The sequence below is a fragment of the Pelecanus crispus genome, chromosome 2 (genome assembly GCF_030463565.1).
Source record: "Pelecanus crispus isolate bPelCri1 chromosome 2, bPelCri1.pri, whole genome shotgun sequence".
Taxonomy (NCBI): domain Eukaryota; kingdom Metazoa; phylum Chordata; class Aves; order Pelecaniformes; family Pelecanidae; genus Pelecanus; species Pelecanus crispus.
Window position 1 is genome coordinate 167,676,987 of NC_134644.1, and position 27,164 is coordinate 167,704,150.

A 27,164-nucleotide genomic window follows, 5' to 3' on the forward strand; every position below is an offset into this window, starting at 1 on the left:
CGTGCTAGCTGTCTCAAATCACCTCCCTGTCCTCCATGTGCTGGAGCATAGCTTCTAGGAGGATCTGTTCCATGATCTTCCCAGGCACAGAGGTGAGGCTGACAGGTCAATAGTTCCCAGGGTCCTCCTTTCTTCCCTTTTTAAAAATGGGCACAACATTCCCCTTTTTCCAGTCAGCAGGGACTTCACCGGACTGCCATGACTTTTCAAATATCATGGAGAGTGTCTTGGCAACTACATCAGCCAATTCCCTCAGGACTCTGGGATGCATCTCATCAGGTCCCATAGACTTGTGTACATTGAGGTTCTTCAGGTGGTCTCGAACCTGATCTTCCCTTACAGTGGGAGGGGCTTTACCCCCCTGCTCCCCATCTTTTGGTCCATGGACTTGGGAGAGGCGAGGAGAGAGGTTGCCAGTGAAGACCGAGGCAAAGAAATTGTTGAGTACCTCAGCCTTCTCCTCATCCGTTGACACAAGTTCACCTTTCTTGTTCATCAGGGAGGGTACGGTTTCTTTAACCTTTCTTTTCTGGTTGATATACCTGTAGAAGCCCTTCTTGTTATTCTTTACGTCCCTTGCCAAATTCAGCTCCATCCTCGCCTTGGACTTCCTGACCTCCTCCCTACACAACCAGGCCGCTTCCCTGTACTCCTCCCAGGACACCTGTCCCTGCTTCCACTGCCTCTGCCGTTCCTTCTTACTCTTTAGTTTGACCAGCAGGTCTCAACTCAGCCATGCTGGTCTCTTCCCTTCCTTGCCTGATTTCTTACACTTGGGGACTGATAGCTCTTGTGCTCTATGGAAGGTGTCCTTAATGACCTGCCAACTCTGTTCCGTTCCCCTGTCCCTGAGGACCGTCTCCCAGGGAGCCCTTCTGACTAACTCCTTGAAGAGCTGGAAGTTTGCTTTCCTAAAATTTAGGGTCCTGACTGCACTCCTCGCTTTTCCCATGTCCCTCAGGAGCGTGAACTCCACCAATGCATGATCACTGCAGCCCAAGCTGCCTCCAGTCTTGACATCACCGATGAGCTCACTTGCATTGGTGACCATCAGATCCAGTATCGCGTCCCCTTGGGTAGGGGTGTCTATTACCTGGCTTAGGAAGTTGTTGTCTATGCATTCCAGGAATCTCCTGGATTGCCTACAGCTCGCCGTGTTGCTTTTCCAGCAAATGTCAGGGTGGTTGAAGTCCCCCAGCAGGACAAGAGTCTGCAAGCGCAAAGCCTCCCGGAGCTGGAGGAAGAAGGCTTCGTCAGCAGGCTCCCCTTGATCAGGCGGCCTGTAGTAGACACCAACCACAAGGTTCCCATTGTTGCCTCTGTCTCTGACTCTTACCCATAAGCTTTCGACCTGCTCGTGGCTATTCTTCAAGGACAGCTCTTCACATTGTATTGATTTCTTTATGTAGAGGGCAACGCCTCCGCCCCTCCTTCCTCGCCTGTCCCTTCTGAACAGCCTGTAGCCATCAACAGCCACATCCCAGTTGTGGGATTCGTCCCACCAGGTTTCGGTTATGGCAATCAGGTCGTAGCTGTGTAGTAGCACAGCAGCTTCCAGCTCCTCCTGTTTGTTCCCCATGCTGCGTGCGTTTGTGTAGAGGCATTTCATCTGGGCTGCTAGCCGTGTCACCTTCTTAGTAGAACATCCCTTGTTTCCCTCGGGGTGTTTCACGAAGGTTTCCTTGTGAGCTCTAACTATCTCAGGAGCCCCCGGCTCATCTCTGCAAGACTTCAGCTGTACTGCAGTGTCCTCATCATGCCTCTGGGCAACAGGTTGAGGGCTCACAGTAGCACCGCGTCCCTCTAACCATTGCGTACCATCCCACAGCTTGTCACAGGCAAGCCTGATGTGTTCCCCCTCCCCCTTCACATCTAGTTTAAAGCCCTGTCAATGAGCCCCACAAGCTCCTGTGCAAAGACCCTCTTTCCCCTTTGAGAAAGGTAGATCCCATTTGTCGCCAGCAAGCCTGGTGCCATGTAGGCCGTCCCATTGTTGAAGAACCCAAAGTTGTGACAGTGGCACCAGCCTCGGAGCCATGTGTTAAGAGATTGGATCCGCCTGTTCCTACCAATGTCACCTCCCACAACTGGAAGGAGGGAGGAAAGGAGAAGATGACCTGTGCCCTCGATTCCCTCACTAAGCGTCCCAAGGCCCTGAAGTCTCTTTTAATCACCCTTGGGCTGTGCAATGCAACTTCGTCACTACCCACGTGGAAGAGCAGTAAGGGGTAGTAGTCCGAGGGCCGTACCAGGCTGGGAAGTCTCCTGGTGGTATCTCTGTCCCAGGCTCCTGGCAGGGAGCAGACTTCCCTATGAGGAGGGTCCACCCAGCATATTGGACTCTCCATTCCCCTCAGGAGGGAGTCTCCTACGACTATGACCCGTCTTTTCTTCCTTGTTGAGGTGGTAGTAATATGGGGGTGGGTCTTTGTGGTCTTGGCAACTCTTCTGGTGTAGATGGATCAACGCTCACATCATCCACTGACTGGTCCTCCACATCTAGAGCCTCATACCTATTGTGCAGAGGCACCTGGGGGGTCATGGTGGGCAAGGAAAGCGTCCGCTTGCCGCCCCGATTGTAGACTTGTTTCCACTCGCCGCTTCCCTCTAAGACCCTGCCTACATCTTGGTGGGGGGAGGATACTGGCTCCCTTTGGTCACAGGCTTTCTCTGGAAACTGTCCCTGGTCAGGTGTCCGGGAGCTCAGGGCGTGATTCCACCAGTCTATCTCTTGCTCAGACTCCCTGATACTCCGTAGCCTGTCTACTTCCTCTCTTAGCTCTGCCACCAAGCCGAGTAGATAATCCACTTGGTCACAGCACACACAGCTGTTTGCTCCACTGCCATCTGTTCCCAGAGCAAGCTGGTGGCACTCCCTGCAGCCGGAGACCTGGACGGCTGTGTGTTTCCCTGGGAGCTCAGTCTGGGTACATACAGCCTTTCTGGCTAGTGCAGAGGATACAGCCTTCCGCCGGGTGCACACCATGGCTGTGCCTAGGCTCCCTCTCACCAGCTGAACTTACCAAACCTACCTCTTGAGCTAGGAGGGGGGGCACTCGGCCTTCCCCGCGTGCCCTGCCCGTGCAAACTGACGCACCATGCCCTTAATGACTTAAGCCACTCAGCTACTTTGAAAAGGGGCAATCTCAGTCCTCCTCCTTTCCCCCCCGAGAGACTCATTTTGCCACCACTTTCCCGCTTTCCAAAACTGTGCAGCCTCAATGTGCGACAGTTCAGTAAGCAAAACTGGTAGAAAAAAAATTCTCCTGACAGAGAAAATGAGTATGTGTACATGCATGTGCACACATATGTGTACTTACTGGCCCTTTTTTTTTTTGAACAGTTTACTGCAGGCTGACACAAGCACTACTGCCGGTGCAAGAAAGGGGAAGTGACCTGGGAAATAAGAAACAAGCAGGAAAGCTCCCTTGGCAACAGTCTGATATTAAATCCATTCAGATGTGTCATAAACCCACAACCATCGTTCTGTGAGCTACCAAAAAAAAGTCATCTTCAACACAAAATGCTGTTATCAGTTTAACAGAAGAGACTGTCATCAGTTAAACTAAGTCAGTCCCAAAAGAGTAAGTAAAATTACATTCTTCCACTTCTCCACCGCTTCCCAAAATCTCAATGGGAGAAGGAACCAAGTGTTCATAAATTACAGCACAGGGTATAGCAGCAGGAGAACACAGCTGGCCTTTCACAGAAAGTGGCTCCTCAGTGGAAATTGGGAAGAAAAAAACCTTGTATTGAGAATTTGTAGGAGAAAAAAATCCAACTCATTTAGAAATCAAAAAATAATTAGCATCAAGAATTTAAATACTTTATGCTATTCTTGTATATCTTGAGGTCTACCAAAAAACCCAAGAATTCTACCATTGACTGTCTTTACAGGAACTTAAAACAACTCTCCTAGTAACTAGCTGAATCTTTAAAATATTGCAAGACTCACATAAAACAACAATTTAAATGTTCAAAGCAGAATCTCTCCTGAATCAAAGTAATTGAGCATGAATAATAAATTGGTTTTAGAAGCCTTCATAATATTACAGAATTCAAACATGGGAAATAAAAAAACCATAAAAAACCAGAAGACTGAATATTTGGCAGAGTTTACTCAATGGTTCTTAAAAATAGACTATGAACAAAAGTATCTGCCATTCACAACAAAGTATTTTTAGATGTGCATATAACTGCAGTTATTCATTCTCATTCTTAATTGCAATGTTTACCAAAAAAGTACTCTGTTTAATCTCATACAAGGTGTGCGTGTTCATGAACACAACACTCCCCGTCTTCAAGGTCTTTGGGTTCCTCCAGTTGCAGAATCATAGAATGGTTTGGGTTGGAAGGGACCTTTAGAAGTCTAAAATCTACCACTTTTATTCAAACTGTATTTACTCTGTGGGTTAATGCAAGCTTCCAAATTTCTAGAGCTGTAAATCTATTACCTTTCATATGCCTCCCAAGTAAACATTACAGAAAAGGGACACGGGGAAAAATCAATGTTGTCTAACAGTCCTTTCTGGGAAGTTTAAAAACCAAATGATCTGTTTGTTCAAAGGGATTTTGAAGAGATCAATCTATTCATAATCTACTGAACACATGATATAAAGCAGTGTTCCAACCCTAATTAGTGTATAGCAAAATTACAGCAAACTGTTAATGTAATACTCCTAAAAGTATCCTTCATTTAAGAAGGGAGACATACAGTGTGAATATTTCCTCTATGCTGTGGATAAAATACAACTAATTCTTAAAGCCTTCTCTATTTTTCTAATTGACAGAATGCTTATCTGACATCTTCAACAGAATTTTACTGCACTGGACACAAAAAGGGGTATTTCCATGCATCTTTAAAGCTAGATAACAGGTGGCCACAAAATGCTAATGCTTGCAAAAAGATGACTAAGTTTTGATAGTGCTTAAGCACTTTTAAACTTTATTTTCAACTTAACTTTACAGATGATCTAGCACACAGAAAGCACGGAAGAAGGGAGAAATGTTTTATCTATTTCTGTTCTTCAACAGCAGTCTATAGCAATAACTCACCTCTTCAGCACAAGATAAATCTCCAGAAAAATGGAATAAAAGACTATGAAAGATCCTTATAAAAACTCCAGACATTAAAGTATTACTGAGGAAGGGGAACAGCCTAAGAATTGCTAGTGACATTAAAATACAGTTAGATCATGGAAATTAATGAAAGAAATAGAAGGAAAAACAATGAAAAATAAATTAAAACATAATTGTAGGAAATTAAATATTTTTCTTCTGAATCTTCAGAGAGTTAACCACTCATACAGTATCTTCCAGAATTTCCAAATTCTGAAAAAGAAGGATGATAATTCATAACTGTCTTAACAACAATGCCATTTTTAGTATACATATTCTAGCTGGGAACTTGAACATAGTAAGATTAGTAATTGTCAACCAAATAAATGAGAGGACCTTCAAAAATAGCTGCAGGTTCACATTTGACTGTAAATCCCTTTGGTTCATTAAAGCCTTTTGAATGTAACATGTATTGTGCACAAACAGGTCCAAAGTTGAAGCTGTTTTAATATTTTGAGTCACTTAAAAAGCATATGTGTAAAGAAAACCCAAACTTTTTGTTGTCCAAAGAAAAATTTCACTAAGTAGTAAATAAGGCACCAATCTCCTCTAGATTTTCATTTCCTCTCCTGTATCACATGCTTACTACATTTTCTTCACCATCTGTATTTACTGTTATTTTGTTTGCCTCTTTAGGCTAGTTTCCTAAAAAATGGGTCTTTGATTGCACTACCATGTCTTTCCTTTCCCGCCTGAAAATTCTTCTACTCCCTGCCAGAAGTCTGAAGATCTCAAAGACAAAAATTCTTACAAGATTCCTGAAATTTAGCACCTGGAGAGAGGAGACCCCAATTACAGCTCGTCCCAAAAGCCCTGAGGAAGGTGGGAGGGTGTATGTATAAATCCATAAACTAACACCTATATGAACCCATTTCCTAGCATCTACATAAGCCCCTTAACCAGCCATCACATGTGCCCTTTTGCCCGGACAAAGGAGTAGAGGACATGAGGGGAGACTCACGTGTGGCAGCGAGGGCAATGGGCACCAGGATGGGGGAGAAGCTACATGCAGTGGGAAAGAGGCAAAAAAGGTGGGAGACACAGTGGGAAAATGAGTGTTTAGTAACAGCTGGAAAGAGCCCAGGTTACATCACATGAGAGAATGGTGCCTGCAGCTAGTGAAACGAAGAGGCACAGACCTCAAACCACCCTGAAGCCAGGTTTCCACACTTCCAATGCTCACCGGTCCTCTTGCACCTTCCCCTCTATTTACCATATTGTAAGACCAAATTTTTAACAGCTCAGTGTAAGTCCAAAAAAACCCCTGCATGATGTTTCTCAAACAATGAATTTGAAGGTGTTTTTTACTTCCCTTCTAAGCACACGGGATATTCACAGGTGAGATCATCCAGCTTCTTCTACCATCGCAATTAGAAATGCATTTTAGCAAAGTCCAAGCATATCGCAGCTCTCCAAATGAAAAGATATTAAAGAACAACACAGAAAATCCAGCTAGCTTCCAACCCACAACAGTAAAATAAATAAATCCATTCTAGTCATTCTGAGAGCTAAAAGCAAAACAAATATTCAGAAATGTTACCAATAATGAAAAGGAGAACAATAAAGCTACAAAGCTGAAAATAATGCAAAAAACTATAAAAAGGGATTCTGACAGTCAGGTGAGTGACTGGTTTACAGAAACAGGCAAATGCAAGTCTAGTTTTAAAATAAATAGTTTGAAATTGTTCCAAAACCCTCCGATGAAAAGGCACTATAAAAATTTACAGATGAAGAATCCTTTAATCATTATATAGGAACTTCACTTGATCTTCAAATACATATACATATTTTCTGTCAAACTACTGGTATACATAAATATTAAGTTATATAAATACTAAGCTACTTATGTTTTCATAATCAAATTTACATTTATCATAAATATACACACAAATAAAGAGCTAAAATAAAGATATTCAAGGGGAAAAATACTTTCCTTTTCTTTGGCCACTGATTTTTTCAGTTTCTTCTTTAAAGCTATTCACAGACTAAACATAACTGATGTTAATGCAGATAACTACACTCAGGTCCAGCATTTGTTATACCTACGAAGAAATGTGACAGTAGTTCTAAAATTATGTAGCTGCCAGATGCAGACATTATGTATCAAGATAACCAAATAACACTAAATATTTTTCAGATAATAAATATCCTAAGCAGTTCAGTCTTAGACCAATGACTACTTTATACAGTGTCAGCATGGACACAGCCAAATTTGATTATATAATTAGTGATTCTGATTACCTGGAATAGCTTCATGGGCTGTCAAAACCACACTTATAATAGGATTTTTAGCTCCTGAAACCTGTTCAGTCTCCTTAGTTGATGGAGTTTTCTCTGTTTTCTGAACTCTGGGCCTCTTTGGAGTTTTTTCTCGCTCATCTTCCTTCCTGTCAAGGTCAACGTCAGAATCATTACCTAAAGAGCAAACATCAAAAAGAATGTAACTATGTACCAAAGAAATGCGGGTAACAGTCACTAATGCTACGAGAAAGAATTAGGAGAAAATTAATGCTACTGTAGAAAGACATAGGTGTTATCAAAATGAGACGTGCTGCACGAGTCCCTAAAGGGGAACTTTTTTCCCCTCTGTTTAATAAAACTAGTGTGATACTTACACAAATAGAGCAAATAGATAAAATAAAGAAAAAAATCAAAATTCTAAAACAGGACTCTCGGAAACATTTGTGTTTCTAAATTATCTTGACACTATTGTGGATTTTTGTGAAAATTCTATAAACTTTGTAGAATTCCTTATTATTTCACCATTAATGAACGAATTATTTTTCTCCTTTCCCTATGTAATTGTTCTGATGACTTTAGGATTATTTCTCCTAGTACCAGATTCATTATCCATCTTATTTAATGGAAGTCTTCCAAAACATTGAGGTGCTGGAGCGTGTCCAGAGAAGGGCAACAAGGCTGGTGAAGGGTCTGGAGAACAAGTCTTATGAGGAGCGGCTGAGGGAACTGGGGTTGTTTAGCCTGGAGAAGAGGAGGCTGAGGGGAGACCTTATCGCTCTCTACAGCTACCTGAAAGGAGGTTGTAGTGAGGTGGGTGTTGGTCTCTTCTCCCAAGTAGTTAGTGATAGGACGAGAGGAAATGGGCTCAAGCTGCGCCAGGGGAGGTTTAGGTTGGATATTAGGAAAAATTTCTTCACGGAAAGGGTAGTCAAGCATTGGAACAGGCTGCCCAGAGAGGTGGTGGAGTCACCATCCCTGGAAGTGTTCAAAAAACGGGTAGACGTGGCACTTTGGGACATGGTTTAGTCTAGTCTACCCTTGACTGGTTTAGTGTGGACTTGGTACTGTTAAGTTGATGGCTGGACTGGATGATCTTGAAGGTCTTTTCCAACCTAAACGATTCTATGATTCTATAACAGTCTCTCTGGATTAGGCTCCCCCCCACCACTGTTACTCTGAATCAATAGCCACAAACATACTTTTCTTTTTCAGTGTCAATTCAAAAAGAATTAAGGTTTAAAACAGTTCTTTGGTTCAGCCTAACTCCTGACATGTAACTCTTCATTTTGAAGGCCTGCACTTCTAAATCATTCCCTAACTGTTGCTGTTCAGAATGTCTTCAGCCTCTTAAGTTGAATAACTTTTGGACCTGTTAACTAGAAAACAACGCAACAGTTGTATTCAAAACACTCATCTGAAATAAAAATGCATAATCAGTCATCAGATAAGTTGTTCCTTGAAGCTATTTCTTCCTTAAAGCAAATGAGGAATTTCTTACTGGAATTCTAAAAAAAAAGGTTTATATATAAAGAATTAGCTGCATGAAGAATAAAAACAGAGGGTTGCAAGTTTATACCAATGAAATTTCTTTACATTAGATGAAGTGGTAGAAAATGCAGGCTAGAGAAAACAATCTTGGCAAATTAAGGGATTAGACAAACGTTTCAGAGGTAATGAGTAAAGAAAGCAAAAACTGATGGAAGAAAGAAAACTGTAAATGAATTCAGTGAATCTGAGATTTTTTTCTTCCCTGAATATAAAGCACCTGGCACAATCTCCAGAATAAGTCATTCAATGTATATTCATAACATGCTGTAGCTGCTCTACTGAGATAGGAAAACAATATATAAATAAACACCAGTAACAGCAAAGCTGTAGTGTGTCTAGAGTTGTTTATGGCATGCAAATAGCAAAAGCATTGGAAAGATACGCCACATGGAAATGGCTGTGTTTTAATTCCAGTAGTATTTTGTTATTATTCAGCTGAGATTCAAACAAGTCTGTCTCCCATGGTCTTACCTTAATGGAACAAGGGGTTAAAAAGTGTTGGCTGTTCCTTAAAAAAAAAAAAAAAAAAAAAAGGAGGGCACAAGCACAAACTGAAGTATCATAGTTACGACTGATCAAGTAACTAGCACTGGGATAAATTGCAAGCTCTTTCCTAGATTTACTAGATAGAAAACCAGAAGGAAACAAGGTATGTAGGAATCAGTTTAGATTTCTCAGGCACACACATCTGCATGTGTATGCCAACAACTGTTAATGACTTGACACTAACTTGTAAATCTGAAATTCATATTTACAACACCTACAATGAGCAACAACCACATAGCAAACTGAATTCAAACACAGTTAGCAAGCCATCCTTCTATGGAGTCACATTAGCAATGTTTTTGCCCCGGCTTCCAGTTTCTAGGTTATAGAAACATGCTCTGCCTTGAGAGCCCCCTGCTTTTCAGTGCCTGCTAACGATTTCTTCAATTTCATTAGATAAATTCCTTGATATATGCCTCTTCTGAACTACGTTTTTCTCTGTAGATTTCTATGATATTGGAAAATATTGCCGCTTTATACCTTTAAAGGGTCTCATTATGTCCCCATTCAACTCCCTAATATAGTTGTAAATTATTGATTGATATTGAAACCACTTAATTCTAACGCTGACATTTATCTGCAATACTTCAAAGGGATATTTGAATATAAAGAAAAATCCCTTTCAAGCAGAATCTTCTTGTGCAGTGTTTTCTTTTGGTGGGATGAACAGGGGCGGGAGGAAACAAACACATTTTTCCACATTTCCTTCATGAAACAGACACTGTTACTTTATTATCAGCAATAAAATGAATTATCACAAATTTTGCAGCAGGCCCAGGCCACCAACAGAAGAAAGCCTGCTCATAAAGAATCAGAATACACAAAGTATGTAAGCTGCTTATTAAATTGTGTTTCCCTGAGGCTACTTCACATACTATTAAACAACAAATACAGAAATTAATTTGGTTAATTGCTCTGCCTTTGTTCAGTGGACAGTTAAGAGTTAGTGTTAGTTTTAGGGAAAAAAAAAAAATTATATACCTGTGGACAAAACTCTAAGTCAATGTTGTATGTTTTAGCTAACAGAAATCCAGAACTATAGATTGAAAGGAAAGCTGTGATGAGGACAACAGACTTTTCTCCATTTTGCTCGGGATCACATAATGAATTCCTAGCAGGCATATGAATAGAATCCAAGTACCCTACTCCTAAATCTTCCTTTCTAACCATTACAAACTAAGAGTTAGTCTAATGAGGAAATAAAGTAGCTGAAACCAAAAGACAAAACAGTTTTATTGTCTTTTCATGTTAATCTGTAACTCTATTTACTTTTGAATATTGGAATTCTACTAAAAAACAGAAAAGGAACAAAAGGATGAACCACAGAGTAGAGTTTGTTAGTGATCCACATTAATGAATAACTAACTAGTATTACCACAATAACAAGCTAACAAATGTTTCATGCTGTTTTTCTTTCCTAATGTGCCTCTATCAGGCAGATCAGTTTGCTAATGCCTTCAGTTCAACCAAGGGTAAAAGCTGTGAAAAAGAACAGACCTGTTACGATAAATATAACTGACTGACTCCCTGCTTTCAAAACAGAATTCCAGTGCTACTTAATAAGATATTTTAAGAGAATATATAGAATTGCAAAATAAAAATATTTCTTCATTAAAATGTCTCTATTTCATATGCACATAAACCTTGTACATGGATACTAAGCACTAAATATGAAGATTATGGCGATGTGAAAATATTTTCTTAATAAACCCAAAGCTGATAAGTACTTCAAACAAAGAACTGAATCTCAACTTCCACCTTCTCAATATGAGCTGAGAACATCCAGCAACTAACTCAACTACACTCAGTATCTGCAAAGATGCAAAGAAGGTAAAGTGCTATGCAAATTTTGTTAACACAAAAAAAGCCCACACATATATTGGCCAAAACCAGGCAAGACTGAAAATTCAACTGATTTATTGATCATACAAATATTTAGGACTAGTTCAAGATGTACGAATGCTCTCAACACTCACATGACACATTTAAAAAAAAAAAAAAAATCTCTCTTCTCTATGGAGTGGTCAAGTCAAGTTCTGATACTTAAATATTAAAAATTATTCACTACTCTGATTAATGTTGATGGCAGTAGCCCCATTCTCCCCCTTTCTGAGAGGAAGAAGTATCTTCAAGAGCCATTTGTGGATGAGGAGCTGGAGCTGCACACGTTGCCCATACCTTTTACTACAAACATAACTGTTTCACAGTTTGTGTGTAACCTGATAGAGACCTCAGGAAAAAAGTAACCAAAAGTAACACACTCCATCAAACCACCAAACAAACAAACAAAAAAATCTTAACTCTCAATGACAGCTGCTTTCCTCCTGAACTCTCACTACACTGAAAAACCCTGACCTAGAAGGTGTGCTTTAGGAAAGGATGGAGAGGGAGACAAAAGCATGTTTTAATAAAAAACAAGAGCTTCAGCTTTGACCACAGGGCTCAAACTGCCTTTCCATAATATGGGACCATTTCATCAGTAATTTAGTCGTCTTCCTGTAAAAAAATTACTTAACTGTTACTACTGTGGATTAGAGAGTCAAAATAAGTATTTTGTCTCTCACAACTAGGACAATTCATCTGTATAATACAACAATCAGTGTTTTTAAGACAATTTAGGAGAAAATGGAGTATATGCAACTTAGAACAGCTAAGCAAATTTCCTCCAGGCAGTAAGGGTCTTTACTTGCTCCTAAACAGATTTATTTAGACAAACTGCCTCACTTTGCATCTCCCTTGCTAAGCAGTCAGCTCAGCACTTTGTCAGCTGGCACTTCAACTCAACAGCCGAATAAACTGACCTCCCCTATCTAGCAACACGCATTTTAAATGCCTGCTTCTGTTTGTGCAAGAAATACAACGCCATGCCTGTGCCTCCTAACACATTTAAGGAATGGTCCTGTCTGTGTTGATGAGTAAAGCTACTGTCAACTCTGAATGAATCACTGCTTTCAGAGTCCCGTTGTTCATCTGTCCCATGATTCTATTTGAGTCGTTAATTGAAGGTACTACTCTCTGCATTCATAATTGGATGTGCGGTATTTTGCAGGCACAGCTACACATCCCTAATTGGAATGTTTTTAAACTACTCTTCATTCAGATTATTATTTTTCATCCCCTAAAAGATGCTGGTATTTCATAGTAGCAAGAAAGTACTCTGGAAAAAAAAAGTAAACTGGCCATTCAAAATGAACACATGCAATTGGTTCTCCTTGCAGAGATTGACATACTACTCGCAGAAAGAATTAATTTAAATTAGAATCCAGTTGATGGCAAAAACATTTTAAACTAAGGCCAAAATTGCCATCTTTAGAATTATGCAGGCTCCTAATTTGCTAGGAATGAATGGTTCACTCCAGAGAAGAGAATCCGGGCTGTCCACTGCTGTAATCCATCTTCCACCCAAATCCCATTTCCCAGCCATCAAGCGTCCTCTCTTTAATCTGCCAGAGATTCGGGTATGCTGCAGTGTGGGAGACGGATGGTGGTTAAAATAATTACCTGTTGTGTATCTCTCAAAACAAGTGAGTTTACAGGCAGCTACTGATCCAACTCAGCAACAGCCAAAATTCCCAAACCCATCACATCCCAGCGGCAGGGGCTGAAGCAGCTCCGTTTTCTGGCTGGGAGCAGACACATGGCTGTTCAGGAAGAATCACAACTCTTCTAGTTTTGCCTTAGGACAAAAAGAATGGATGGCAGTACCTCCAGCCAGACAGATTCAAATCATTAGCCAAAAACCGTCAATTTGGATTAACCAAATAAAAACAGAAAAAGATGTACACACAGCTCTATTTAAATCACAGCAACTTTCTTAGACAAATAAGCCCTCTATTAAAAAAATCTCTACTAAGCATGTACATGGGGGATTTGTAAGCACAGTGGACATTTTTTTACTACTGTGCAAAAAACTAACACACTTTTTTCTTGCTGTTTTAGTGAATGGGCCCACAAGGTGAAGGCAATCATTATGCATCAAAGGATTAAATTAGACGCACAGAGGATGTCAGTAACCCGTAAGGCTTGGTGACTCCTGAAAGAGTGGGAGAAACGTCAATGAGACACTGATCTCTGAGGTCAATGTGGATCACTAATCGCAGAAGCAAAGAACAGCAGAGGCCTATTACATCCACAAATTATTCCTCTGACCAATACATACTGCACTTTCAATACAGTTTTAGAGTGATTTATTCATTGTAATTTTAAATGTCCAATATGATAAGGCTTTCAACATTTCCCTTGTCGATCTATAAAACATAGCAAAACATTTTATTACTTGGAAGCCTTTCTAATATTTCAGCTTCAGCTCAATACATATATTATGTTTCTCTCAATAAAGAATATCACAGAATATCAATATATACCTTTTCAATATTTATATGTTTAGCATACTTTAGCAATAGCTAAAACATTAGTGTGTTACCAGCATTATTTTGGTCACAAATCTAAAACACCATGTCTATGAGCTGCTACAAAGAAAATTAACTCCATCCCAACCAGACCCAGTGTAAAGTGAAAACATACTTGATTATTAATCGATGTCCATACAGTGCTAAACTTTGCAAGAAATTAAAAACATGAGGAAGTAGTAAATACTACAGAAAAATCACAGAACCATTAGAAAAACAGATAAAAGTAATTTAAAGTTGGAAAGACATGGATAAAAAGGGGGAAAAAAATACCATATGTGTATTAGGTCAGAGGTCAGATACTAAGGGAGAAGAACTTGCAGTCAAAGCTCCTTACGATTTTTAGCCATCTACTCTGAACTACTGTGTCTGAAATGAGAAAGAAGATACTGTAACTCTGGAAGGTTCAAAGACCCACAATAAAATTGTCCATCTAGCTCTAAGAACTTCATCAAAGGACAAATCTCATCAAATTAGAAGGTTCAGTGCTCCTTTTCTCATATACACCAAAATAAGTGTGAGTTCAAGAAGTTTTTTGTCTCAGGGATAGTTTACTCTAGAAAATGTGGTATCAACCACATCTGCTCAAGTAACCAAAATATTTGCTATACATTATACACACACAAAAACACACACACAAAATAAATACCTGGTGTAATACCTGCAATACTATGTGCTGAGACAGCACTCTCTGTGTATGGTACATTTAGATTCAACACCATTTGATGATAATGAAGCTACAGAAAGATCTCTCAATAATCAGTAACTGGTGACAGAATAACCTGGAATTAAACCAGATTAAGGCACCCACAAGCTACAACTATAAATTGCCATTATAGAGAGAGCTCTAGTTAATACAGTCAATGGAGCCTACGAGCAATTCAGCTAACCCTATGCTGCTCCACCCGCTCCCCTAAAGTACCGATTTGATCTTTGTTGAGTATAAATAAAGCTTAGAAAACCTAGTTTGGAACACACTCCCACCAACAGCAACAACAAATGCAAAGCAAAGCACATAAAGGAAAAAACTTCACTGACAAAACAATGGGCTCTAAATTGACTCTTACAACACAGGAAAGATCTGGCTGGCTGGCTAGCTAAATAGTTCCCTTAAAACATAAGTTCAATACTCATCAGTAGTCAGAAAAGCACACATAATCTGAGGAACCATTAAGAAAATAGTAGAACAGAAAAGCAAGATAAAAAATGTATGCCATGGTGTAAACCAAAGATGCTCTTGTGTCTTGAACACCACTTCTAGTTCTGGTCCTCCATCTCAAAACAGTTACAGCAGAGTTGCTGAGGAGAATGGTAAGACTGACCAGGTGCATAAGCAATTTCCATATAGTCTAGTTAGTCTGTTACTTAACACTCATACAGGATAAGAATAATCTCAACACAAATGTGAACATTTCTAAATTATGAACCTTATGCAAGAGGTTAGTACAGAATTACTATTCACCATTTCCTAGAGTTACAGAGCAAGATGACACCCAATGAAATGAGCAGCATCAGGTTTAAGAAACAATCAAAAGCACCACTGTTTCACAAATTATGTAATAATGCTCTTAAGCTCATTAACACAGAACATACTGAAAACTAGAAACCAGACAGCTTTGCAACCCACTTAGATAAATTAAGCGTTTAACAGCTTTCAGTTGCCAATGATGTGGGTAAAACCTCTAGTTCAGGGACTGTCAACAACTTTGACAACTAAGAATCTTGGTGCATTTGTCCAAGTATTTTTATTTTTAAATTATGAACAGGTCCTCATGAAATTGCATGAACAGATAAAAAGTACTTTTACCTTTTCATTATTTGCTTGCCTTTTCAGTTTTAGACTTTTTTGTTCACATTTAGAAGGTTCATCCATCATCCTCAAAACTTTCTTCATAACAATTCAACAGCTCAAATTTTAAAGAACATGTTTTCTGAGCTGGTAAAGTAACACAAGTATGACAAGCAATCCTAGGCATAGACCATATTGTTCTTGTACACTCCCCAGAAACTTTGGAGCTGCTCAATGTAATCACATTTTCTTAAAGGATGATAATATGCATGCTACTTTTATCTACGCATTCAGAAATTGAAAAGTTGTCCCAAAGCAATTTCGTATGGTAAAGCCAGAAGTGAAAAAAATTCCTGTGATGGGACAGCAATCAGTAGATGGCTGAAGACTGAATTTCCCAGAGGTATTCCAAGGAAGAATAATCTCTTCAGGATGAAAACAGGCCCCAGTACCTTCACAGTCTGCAGTCGAGGTAGGAAGCTTTGGGCTGGAGACATTCTAGGTGCACTAGTCACCAGCAACTGGAAGCCCTCGTTATTTGCTGTTCAAGAATGACTTATTTCACTTGATTGCTTTGCTTTTGCCAGAGGATAAATAAAAAATGTTCCATTTGCCCAAAAGTGCGGCTGTTTTCTTTTTAAAGAAGGAAAAGGCTGAGCAATTTACTTTGAAAAATCTGCCAGTGTGTTTTGTAGCAAAACAGATCTAGATAAGATTTAGGAGCAGTAATGAGCTAATAGGTCAAGAACAGTTAATTTCAGTTTATGCTCTGATCTAAGATTTAATTTTAAAAGGATGTTAGAAAAGGCAAGATAGCCAAAATAATGCAAATGTTAACATCAAGTACACCCACATACAAACAGCAAAGGGCATGGACATTTGTGATGCCAGAGGTGAGATGGCTGGAATGAAGGTCACTATACATAGTTGAAAAATGCTACCACTGATGGTAGTACAAAAAAATAACCAGGTGCTTTATCAAAGCAAGAGTTTCTGCACTCTGTCAACATATTCTAAGCCCATTTTAATTATTCTTTGCCACAGAAGTTACCTTCTACATCTCACTGAAAGTAAAATGGTCATACTAGTTGTGTACCATGACGATAGACTGGATACAAAAGGGTAATAGAAAACTGGAGAAGAATCAATGGCAATGTGTCTACCAGTAGAAACAACAGGATATCATGCCAAGCAATTATAGCAAAAGCAAAAACCTAATTTTAACGCAAACACAAAACTCACATAAAGTTAGGTAAGTTGGACAAATGTATTACTTTGTATGCATGTGACAGTCACCTTTGAGCAAAGTTAAATAGCCAGTTGGACTAGATGATCGTTGTAGGTCCCTTCCAACTGTTCTGTTCTGTTCTGTTCTATTCTATTCTAAATGAATGTTCACTGTTGCCTTTTTAAACAGGCTTCCTAGAGGGGTGGTCAATGCCCCAAGCCTGTCAGTGTTTAAGAGGCATTTGGACAATGACCTTAATAATACGCTTTAACTTTTGGTCAGCCCTGCAGTACAGTCGGACCAGATGATCACTGTCCCTTCCAACTGAAATATTCTATTCTATTCTAAAACTTTGAGAGGTTGAATATATTCAAGTCAATCTTAAAGCAACCAACTCTCATACTCCAAAGACAGTCATTCACATAAAGTTCTGTAAATAGAAGAGGGGAGTTTGGCATTATTTTTTATACAGTAAAACAAGCCATTCAGAAAAGCAGTCTTTAAATCTATCTAAATAACAGGACAGAATTCATGTTTCCCAAGTCACATGACAGAAACACCTCTACAGGATCATCCTTCCTCACCTATGTGTGATACTTACCTATGTGGTCCATACCCTTTCTCACTGGAAAACTGTAATCCTCTTTGTGAGAAACAGAACAGTTGCTTATGCAAAAGAAGCATTTCACGGAGTTTAAGACAATCATTAGTGCAATAAGCGTTCTGACCTTTTTGAAAAGAAAAAAAAAACCTTGCCTAGCTTTATTCTCAGTTTTGCTTCAACATGCTTTTTATGTTAAAAGAAACAGACAATTCCATTCCATTTAAAATTAACACTGGGGATTATGAGTCATTACCAATCAGGTTAAAGGATGGAAACACACTGTTTTACAACATGCTTCATGTATTTTTGTTGGGTATTTTCTTACCTCCATCTCCTTCTTCCTCTCCTTCATTTAAAACAATAATGCAGATATGCTTCCTCAGCTGACGTGTGTTGGAGAACTTCCGATTGCATTTCCTACATTCCAAGCTGCCTGGTGAGACTTCAGCCAGTTCCGGTCCTTCTTCTGTCCCAGGAGGAGTTTCTTCACTTGGAACAGGGTTATTTTCTGCCACATCTTCATCCACACAAAACTTCTTAGTAGACCCTTTTGGTCTGCCCCGTTTCCTCTTCACCACAAGAAGCTCTAGAAAAGGAAGTTAAAAAGAAGCTATAATTAAATTCCACACCTAATTAGCTAATATCCATCCGATCTCTGAAAAATATGAATATTAAATGAAGTTCCAGAGCCTCTGTCCCTAAAGATTAAGAAAAAGTTAGCTTCACACAAACTTAGCAATGGTATTTGTTGGCATTTCTGCTAGCTGCAAAGCAGTAACATCTGTGTTACTGAGACTGGCAGATGTCAAAGTGCCACAGTTTTACAGAAATCACACTGCAAGCACTCTTTTATGTTGTTGTATAACTGTAAAAGGAGAATTTACAGCAGTTCTCAAACATTTAAAAAGCCTTGCTGGCAAGTGCTGGGTAGCAACATACACAGGAACAGGAGGACTCATAGGCAACTCGTATCACCAGAACTTCTGAGGCTTATGACAGTCATTTCATATCTCTGCTCCTTGTTTTCCTCTTTCCAGGACAAAACATATCTCAATCTACTTTAAATTAGCAATGACAGAACTAAGTTTTTAACAATGCACATGACCATAAATTCCAGCTATCTCTCTCTACCCAGCTTGCCACCAGCTAGCCATTCACGCACTGCATTGTACCAATCACAGTTCAAGCACCACGCAAGATTAAGAAAACACAGTAACTGAATAGTAGTACATTGTCATTCATCTGTTAGCATGTAACCAAGTCTATCTGAAACATCATTCCTTGCCTAGAAAAAAAATTTTGCTTAACTGTTAAAAATAAAGTAGTATATTAAATACATTTTTAAAAACCCAGATACTTGTTTCAAGGATGATTAGTTAGAAGTTTTAAATTGGTCATTAAAAAGATTTTAAAAGTAAGATCCTGTTCTCTCATGAACATCTTGATTGTTTCTGGGGATTTTCCACTCATCACAGACTCACTGAAACCCACCTTTACATTGACTGCTACTGAATGCACAACAGCAATATTCTGGGAAGGCATTCGGTGCTATGCTACATAATTATGTACGCAAAGGCAGAAAAAGGGTACTTCAGAAAGAGAATAATGAAATAAACTATATAAGCCTATTTTTATACTGTTCCTTCATAGAAGTATTCACATAAGCTTCTCCAAATCAATCCATTTAATAATCAATTGTCTCAGAAATACTCAGAACATGAGTAGCACAGAACATTTCCATTTATGAGGCCTTCATGTTATTATACAGCAGAATTATATTTAATTAATCCCTTGAAGTTTAAATAAACTATACATATATCTCAGTCAAATTCTGCTGAGGTCTGTGATATTTCTCATGAATTACTTGTCTGAATTCATGCTACACAACCAGACCTCCAGAGCACGAGGTCCTAGACAACATTTTTTAAAGCTTATTTTTTAAATAAAGTTGAATAAAAGTAAACATGAAATTAAAATAACAATTACTTCAGTGTTGAGCATTTTAAACTCTTCATAGATTAGACTGTAGACCATGTAGATCATGGCACACTAGCACTATGGATTCTGCTGAGTTTAATGATCCTCAGTATAGTGTTTGCCTCAAAACCAAGCTTTACCAAAACTGATTCACTAAAGGACAACACCCTTAAAGGGTAGGATTTTCCAAAGTTACTTTATTATGTGCAGGGAAATGCAATAAATTGATAAGACTATATACTGTAAGCATATCACAGATTTTTCTGTTCTGGTTTTCTACCCCTCAGCCTTAACTCAATTACATGTATAATTGAAGTTACACATGTACAAAAAGATCTTCAATAAACATTTTAATGTTATAATGGGGCAAATATCTCTGACTCCGGAAGAGTAGGAGATGCAAGCGATCCCTATCAAAATGGCCCAAACTTGTGCGAGTAGCTCAACACAGTCACCACACTGTTAGCTGTAGCACGATGCAAACAAAAAGTTTGTCAGAAGTCACAAAACACTTGCGCAAGTGTTCACTTAAACACCCTCAAGAAATTTTACCAGCTAGATGCATTATGCAACATGAATCCTTCCTCAAATGTCAGTATAAAAAGTTTACATTTTATTTAATCAATTACAACAGTATATGGCTGTATTCACAATCTTCTGCACAAGGTGTCATACAAATATATGCAAATAAATCTCATCCACAGCCTTATATTGTTACTGTTATGTGTATATATCACACCACCACCTAGGAACACCTCTTATCCCCCAAGCCTGAATGCATGCTCCAGTTGTATCCTGTGTTCAAGTAAGGATGAGGCTGATGCATATGCCACATTTTTAAGTGGCCTTAATAACTTAAACTTCTTGGAGAAAATTACAATACCCTGATTCTAACCTTCTTCCAGGTTTCATAATCAATAAATCAGGCCTGGAGACTGTGCTGCAGAGAGCATGTATCCCATAATGCAGATATAGCCTAAAACAAACAATGATCCATCAGGGAATATTATTATCAACAGATGAAGCTAGGGCCATCCATGCTGTCCCTCAAACCATTACCAATCTGACTAAATAGAAGCAAAAAAAAAAAAAAAAATAGAAGCAGAGAGTTTTGACAAGGACTTTGAAGGAGATGGAGATCATTATGAAAAGTTATGAAAGGAAACCCTATGCAAAAGTGGAGTATGAGAGGCTACAGTTAACCTGTAAATACCTGTCATTTCCCAAAGAAAGATGCTACACTCCAGCACTGTGACCTATGCATAATTTGTATAACAGCAACACCTACCCAGTACCCTTGGTTCCACTTGATAAAAAAGTTCTAACATCATTCTACCAAAACAGTTAGGACAAACCAACTCTAAATATATCATGACCTAACTATGGGAAAGTGGCGTGACTAAATACAATTCAGCAGAGAGCACTGCCAATAAAATAACCTTAGAGTAATAAACACATATTACTTGCCTAGCATTTAACTTGTTCACAGTACTTATAAAATCATTAATTTATTACTCAGGCAGAACACACAGCTCCATTTACAACTCAGCATTCACTTGCCTATACCAATTCTGGAGTAGCTACAGTGTTTACCAGTACTTGGAAGAGAAACTATGCTTTCAAAGGACAAAAAGATGTTCATTTATCAGCCAATGAGTACTAAAAGGAAGTTGTAATTTCTAGACTGTCACTCATCAATCACTTCTCCTTTCAGTGACAAGACTGAATTACTACAAAGAAGGGTCCACTGAGAAAAAATTGTATATTATAAACCTTTAAAGTTTTATCTGCTGCAGATTCCATAACAGGAGGGGAAAAAATGATGCCTTGAAAGAACAACTCTTCAAATTCCTACGTTCAACTGTGAAATACCCTATTTTTTTAAAAAGAACACAGGAAATAATTGAATAGGACTTCAAAACAGACTACCCTCTTCTCCAATCAATCTGTGTGATGGAAAAGAAGAAATATTGGAGTATGTCTATAATGTGAGTTGAAATCTATGTGGAAGTAATTTACCTTGACATTCTTACTGACAGCAGATGGCAAAGAGTTGGGCTACATAATCTGAAAAAGGTGGCATCATATGATCGTATCAGATGACAAAAAGTATTCACCAGGAATAATGAAAAAGGTAACTTATGAATACATAACTTAAAATATCAATGTCATATTTTATATAATTAGATTTGCAAAGTTATTTGCTTAAAAGCTGCATACGTCTAATTTCTGCTGCTTCAGATCGTAACAGTATTTACATACTATTCTCATAAATGTACAAATGCATGCTTAACAACACACAATGCAGAAAGTGCAGACAATCCCTGACACAAATGCAAAAAGATGTTTACAGAAGAGCCTTTTTACTAAAAGGAATATGTTACAAAGTACCAGTCTCACTGTGCTCAGAATTACAGTTTAATGAAGGGCTAAAAGGAAACAAAGATTTAAGAAAGGAAGATGCATTCTGCATGCCTGAGAAATTCATTATGTACACTTAAAATAAAATTAGAATGGCATTTTGAAACTTGATGCAGATCTGATATTTATTCATCTTCTTCTGATGTACTGTTAATTTTAGGCATTGTGTGAACTAATAATCTCGTGCAATTTTTCCTCACCAACCATCTGGCGAGATAGCAGCTATAGTCGAATACTAAAAGACCATTATTAGAAATACATTCTTATGTTGATGAAGTTAATATAACTATTGAATTACTGCTGGTAAATAAATTAAGAAATATCACATGCATATGTTAATGACAAAAAAAAACCTTTTAAGTATCGTATTAAGAGTGTTTTTTATTCATCAGCACATACTTTTTAAAATCCAGAAATCATAATGACTGGAAAATCCTAGTAGTTGTATTAAATAAGAGGCTTGCCAACAATATAAATCCATTGCTCAGTAAGGGTCTAAAAGAAGATATAATTACAAAGCCTGAATTATTTTGAACCCATTGCTAACATTACAAGGGATTGCAATTATAATCAGTTAAAAACTGAATGAATGTAACTTCTTCCACTGCAGAGTAAAATCATTCTGTATAACTAATTCAACCTCTGACAACCAGATTGCTTTATTTACTAGTGCCAATATCAAGGCACAGTTATAAATTATGAATCATGCCATTTCCTTTTTGGAATAGATCATAGAATCATTCAGGTTGGAAAAGGCCTTTAAGATGATCCAGTCCAACCATTAACCTACACTACCAAGTCCACACTAAACCAATCAAGGGGAGACTAGACTAAACCATGTCCCCAAGTGCCACATCTACCCGTTTCTTGAACACTTCCAGGGATGGTGACTCCACCACCTCTCTGGGCAGCCTGTTCCAATGCTTGACCACCCTTTCCGTAAAGAAATTATAATATATTAATATAATCTGAAACACAACAAGGAACAAGTTAGACAACTCAAAGCACACCACCATTCCTAATCCTCAAGACCCCCATCCATCGTGTCCTGGTTGCTTTCCACTGCTATTACACCGCTTCAAATTAAACCTGTAGGAAGTAGACTTTGCTATACTTGACATTTAAAATTAATGACCCAATGCCGTCATTCTCTGTCACATTCTGAGTTTATCCACATCGGTCCCCTGAAATACCCTGCACTGAATGAAATTCAGGTTGGCAATGTCCAGTGACCATTATAGAAAGAAGCTATGTAAATCATTCTATACACAATGCAGAATCATCATACCAGAGTTTTTATTAACAAACTAAACTGCTGTTTTCAAAATTACATTCCTCTCAATTTATGAATGTACCTTCTCCATCTTTGTTTATGTTTGTGGGTACCGTTAGAGGTTGGAGCGGAATAATGATGTCATCCGCATTGGTCCCTTCTTCTGTATGCTTCTCAGAGACGTGAGACAATAGTTCTGATTGATTTGGTGAAAATAAATTACAAAGCTTGCACATGAAGATGGAATTGATCCCTGAAAAATAAGTTTAAAAAGAGGAGTTAATATTCCCAAATTTTTGATGTTTGTTTATATTACCATTAGTTATTGAGGTTTTGGTTCAGTTAACACAGTAACTATCAGTTAATACACTTAGCAGACAGAAACGAGCTGAAACAAAGAATGTTACACTGTTAAATTAAGACATTCACAAAAAATCCCCAAATTAATTAACTGAAGAAGTGGTTAAACTTCTACCCAGATCCTCACAAGGCAAAAAAATTTCTTCTGGCTCAAATCTTAGAAATAACATGACCCAAAAGGAAGCAGGATAGATTAAGACCTTTTTTTCCCTTCCGGCCTCAGACAATGTTACAATTTCATGTTTTTTTCAAACATATGATAAAATTATATAAAACATTAAGTCATCATCCAGGTTTGATGTGTATCACATTGGTATAAATGCAAAACATTTTATCCTTTATAAAGTAGCTCTGAAATACAGAGGAGCTGGGCCCCAAATACTAATTTATGTTCACGGACCTTGCTGTTCTTTCCTACGTGTACTTAACCTTTCTACTTACCTCACCTAAGCAAGTCTAATTCTCTAATTAGCTGTGTAAGTGCTGGAAACAAAATAAGGTTAGAAAGAATTAAATACCATAAAAGATAAAAGGAAAATTTTCCTTTGCTGCAGTAACATTTGTTAGAAAATCAATATATTTTATAATAAATGTGTGCTTTGGTGTGTCATTTTTGCCTTAGCACGTTACCACAAGCATACACTGCAAGTTAAAAATGTTAAGTGCTTGGTTTCAGGGGTCATTATCTTTAGACATGGCTCTGCCACTAATGAAAGAGCAGAGAGAGAGGTCAAAACATCTACAGCACTGTAGACCACAAATGTTGCATCATATGACAGCAACAGCTATGCAATCACATCATCTTCCTTTCTCCTTCTGGCCATTCACTTCAGAGCTGTGCGAACACAAAGGTTTTTCTTCTTGTGTCCCAATATTTGAAAAAAAAATATCAGGCTTCCTCTTGACCCATCTACATGGAGAAAAATGGGCAGGAATAGGAGGAAAATTTAAGGAGGGAAAAAAAGTTTTGTTCTCAAAACAAAACACATCATATCAGCCTCAGAGGCAATATTAATATTTGACATTAAAAAAACCATCTAGTATTTCATACGCTTTGACATAAAAGTTGTATGAAAAATTCCTGTTGATTCAAAAAAAAAAAAACCCGCAACGAACTAAAAACTTTTGAAACAGCATCAAATGAAGAATTTCTTAAAACCTTCCTTGGTCAATGCTTTAAACAGAAATTTTACAGAATATTTGAGACAAAACTTGGTGGTTTTTTTTAATTCATAGGTACCACAGGTGTGATGTGAAAGCAAAGCCACAAGAGAGTAAGTAACAATAAAGAAGAGTTAATATAAAGTTAATAGTTCAGAAAACTCCTGCTTAAAAAAAAAAAAGCTCACTAACATTTGGCAGTGAGTTAATTCAGAGGACTTTGCCTTCTAAAACTGCTGTCATTTGCTTTATGGTTTGATTTTTCAACAGTCCCTGCTCCCTTCAGTGTCCAATGAAACCTAACAACAACCAGGAACCAATTTTAACAGCACGCTTGTTCTTCAGCTATGTATATAAACTCCTGCCCCAGAGATCGGTTTCCATTGCTCCTCTCCCCTCCGCTTCCCTAAGGAAAATTAGGCACATGTGCTCACTGAAATCAGACTGGAACAACCAATATTATTTGAGGTACAAACCAGACCCCAGATTAGCCAGATAAGTACAGAAATGAAGTGATATTTTTGTGAACTTTGGGAGGAATCTGAGGGGAAGAGAACAGGGAAACTGTATTTTGGGACCTGTTTTCAAAACAATCCCAAGCAAAGATTACTACCCCTATTCAACATTATTCCCCTCCCTTCATGACACACTAATTATATGGTTCACCCCACTCAAGAAAAATCCATCTTCAGGAGTTCTGAATGTTAAGAACAGCAGAGCTGGCTCTCTTTCACAGTTGTCTGCATCTGAAACTATAACAAAAGCATCCTCAGCTTCAGAAATAATACAACTACCTCAAAACTAAAAGGCAGAGTATGCCTTCATCTCTTTTAAAACATCTCTGAAAAACAACTCAAATACTGTTCCTGCTGCTTGAAATATACTCTACATTACACACACAAGCAGTTATGTAAAATGTATAATACACTCCACGTGTTCTTAGGAGCTCGGTAGGGTTCCTTCTCAGGCATTCTGCTGTCTTAAGCACACACACTTTTATTTTGATTGCAGTATGTTTATAATGGAAATGTTCCTTTGAATCAGTTCCTTTTAAGTAGTTCTGCACTACTTAGCATTATTCTTTTATTTTTTTTAAAAAAGTGAATTAAGCCTGTTATTGACCCAGCAGATGACAACTGTTCTCTCTAAACATAAATGCACATTTAAGATTCACACTACAAAACCTACGTGCATTTACCCAAAGGTTTAACAAACCCTGAACACTGAAACTCCATGATTTAGCTGACACTTCTATCTTGAGGTTTTATTTGCCGCTGTTTCTGCTTCCTGACCTGCTAGTTGTCTTCCCTAGAAGTTCAGGCTCACTGCTTTGCGTCTCCTGCCTCCTCCTTCAACAGCTGTGATCAGTATTCGCAGGCCACTTTATCTCTCACTCGTCCCCACGAGGACTTGGAGAAGGGCAGAAGAGCAAGAAGAATCCCCAAAAGCCTGTTGGGTTGTTTCAAGTGCCTGATTACACAAACCCTTGTTTAAAGTCTTTCCAAGAAGCATTCGGGATTCACGCAAAGTGGTAAAACCATGGGAAACCATCAAAGACCAGTAAAGCTGGAACAAAACCAGCAGTGAAGAGACCGGGTGGCAGAGAACAGTGTGAGCGAAGGTGCAGAAAGCATCAGGAGAACAGGCAGAAGATGCACGTGCTTTGCTCAGAGGTGGAGACAAAACTGAGCAAAGAAATTATTTTAGGAAGAATGACTGGAAAAGGAGGCCATAAAGCAGAGGATAAACTGTGCTGATCTCGGGCCTAAACAACTAGATTAGGAGTAAGCAAACAATAATTGATTAACGAGTTGCTAATTAGGTGGTGTAGCAATAGAGCAATGAATTATAGTCAATTAAGTGTAAAAATCAAATAAGCAATAAGTTAATTAACTATGCAGGGAATCAGTGATTAATTAGTGAATAATTAATTATGTAGGAAATCAACAGAGCAATTAATTAGATAGCAATTAAATATGCAGAGAAAGAAAGCAACAGTAATCAAGTATGCAGGTAAACAAACAACAGGAATTTCAGCCAAAACCAATTTGGAACATTCCATTCACTAAACATGCTTTGTGTTAATTCATTATCTTCAGTCTGCCCATATGAACTGTGCTGAGTGTACACTGAAATAAATAATACCAGTTATTTTCTTCTAAAATGAGAAGTGGCAAATTAAGCTATAATGCAAGTGAAGCCGCTTCAATATTTTTTTTTAATTCTTACAAAGATCTCAGGGTACTTCTTAATTAGTCATTTTTTTTCTTTATACCGAGCACGTATACAGCAAAGGGAGATTAACAAATGGAATACTAAAGACAAATAGAAAATTGCAGACTAGGAAGCAGGTTCCCTTATTCCCAATCCCTTTCACAAAGCATAAACCAGCATCTGTCCTGTTTCACTTTAAAGTTGGAGAGGGGAGGAGAGAAAGGGGGAGAAAGAAACACACTAGAAAAATCACTGAAATTAACAGTATTTAATGG

At 38.3% G+C, this 27,164-nt stretch overlaps 1 protein-coding gene across 3 annotated transcripts in view; it reads right to left on the reverse strand.

The window, feature by feature from the left end:
* Positions 1–27,164, reverse strand: part of ZFAT (zinc finger and AT-hook domain containing) — a 92,825-nt gene that overhangs the window by 58,106 nt on the left and 7,555 nt on the right. Inside the window, exons 2-4 of one of the 3 annotated variants that reach the window (XM_075704941.1) lie at positions 23,237–23,407; positions 17,809–18,069; positions 7,360–7,533 (exon numbers count right to left, since the gene is read on the reverse strand). In XM_075704941.1, the coding sequence (XP_075561056.1) occupies positions 7,360–7,533; positions 17,809–18,069; positions 23,237–23,407 (606 nt within the window). Of the gene's footprint in view, positions 1–7,359; positions 7,534–17,808; positions 18,070–23,236; positions 23,408–27,164 lie in introns of those variants that run through there. The other 2 variants (XM_075704943.1, XM_075704944.1) reach the window with 2 other exon arrangements.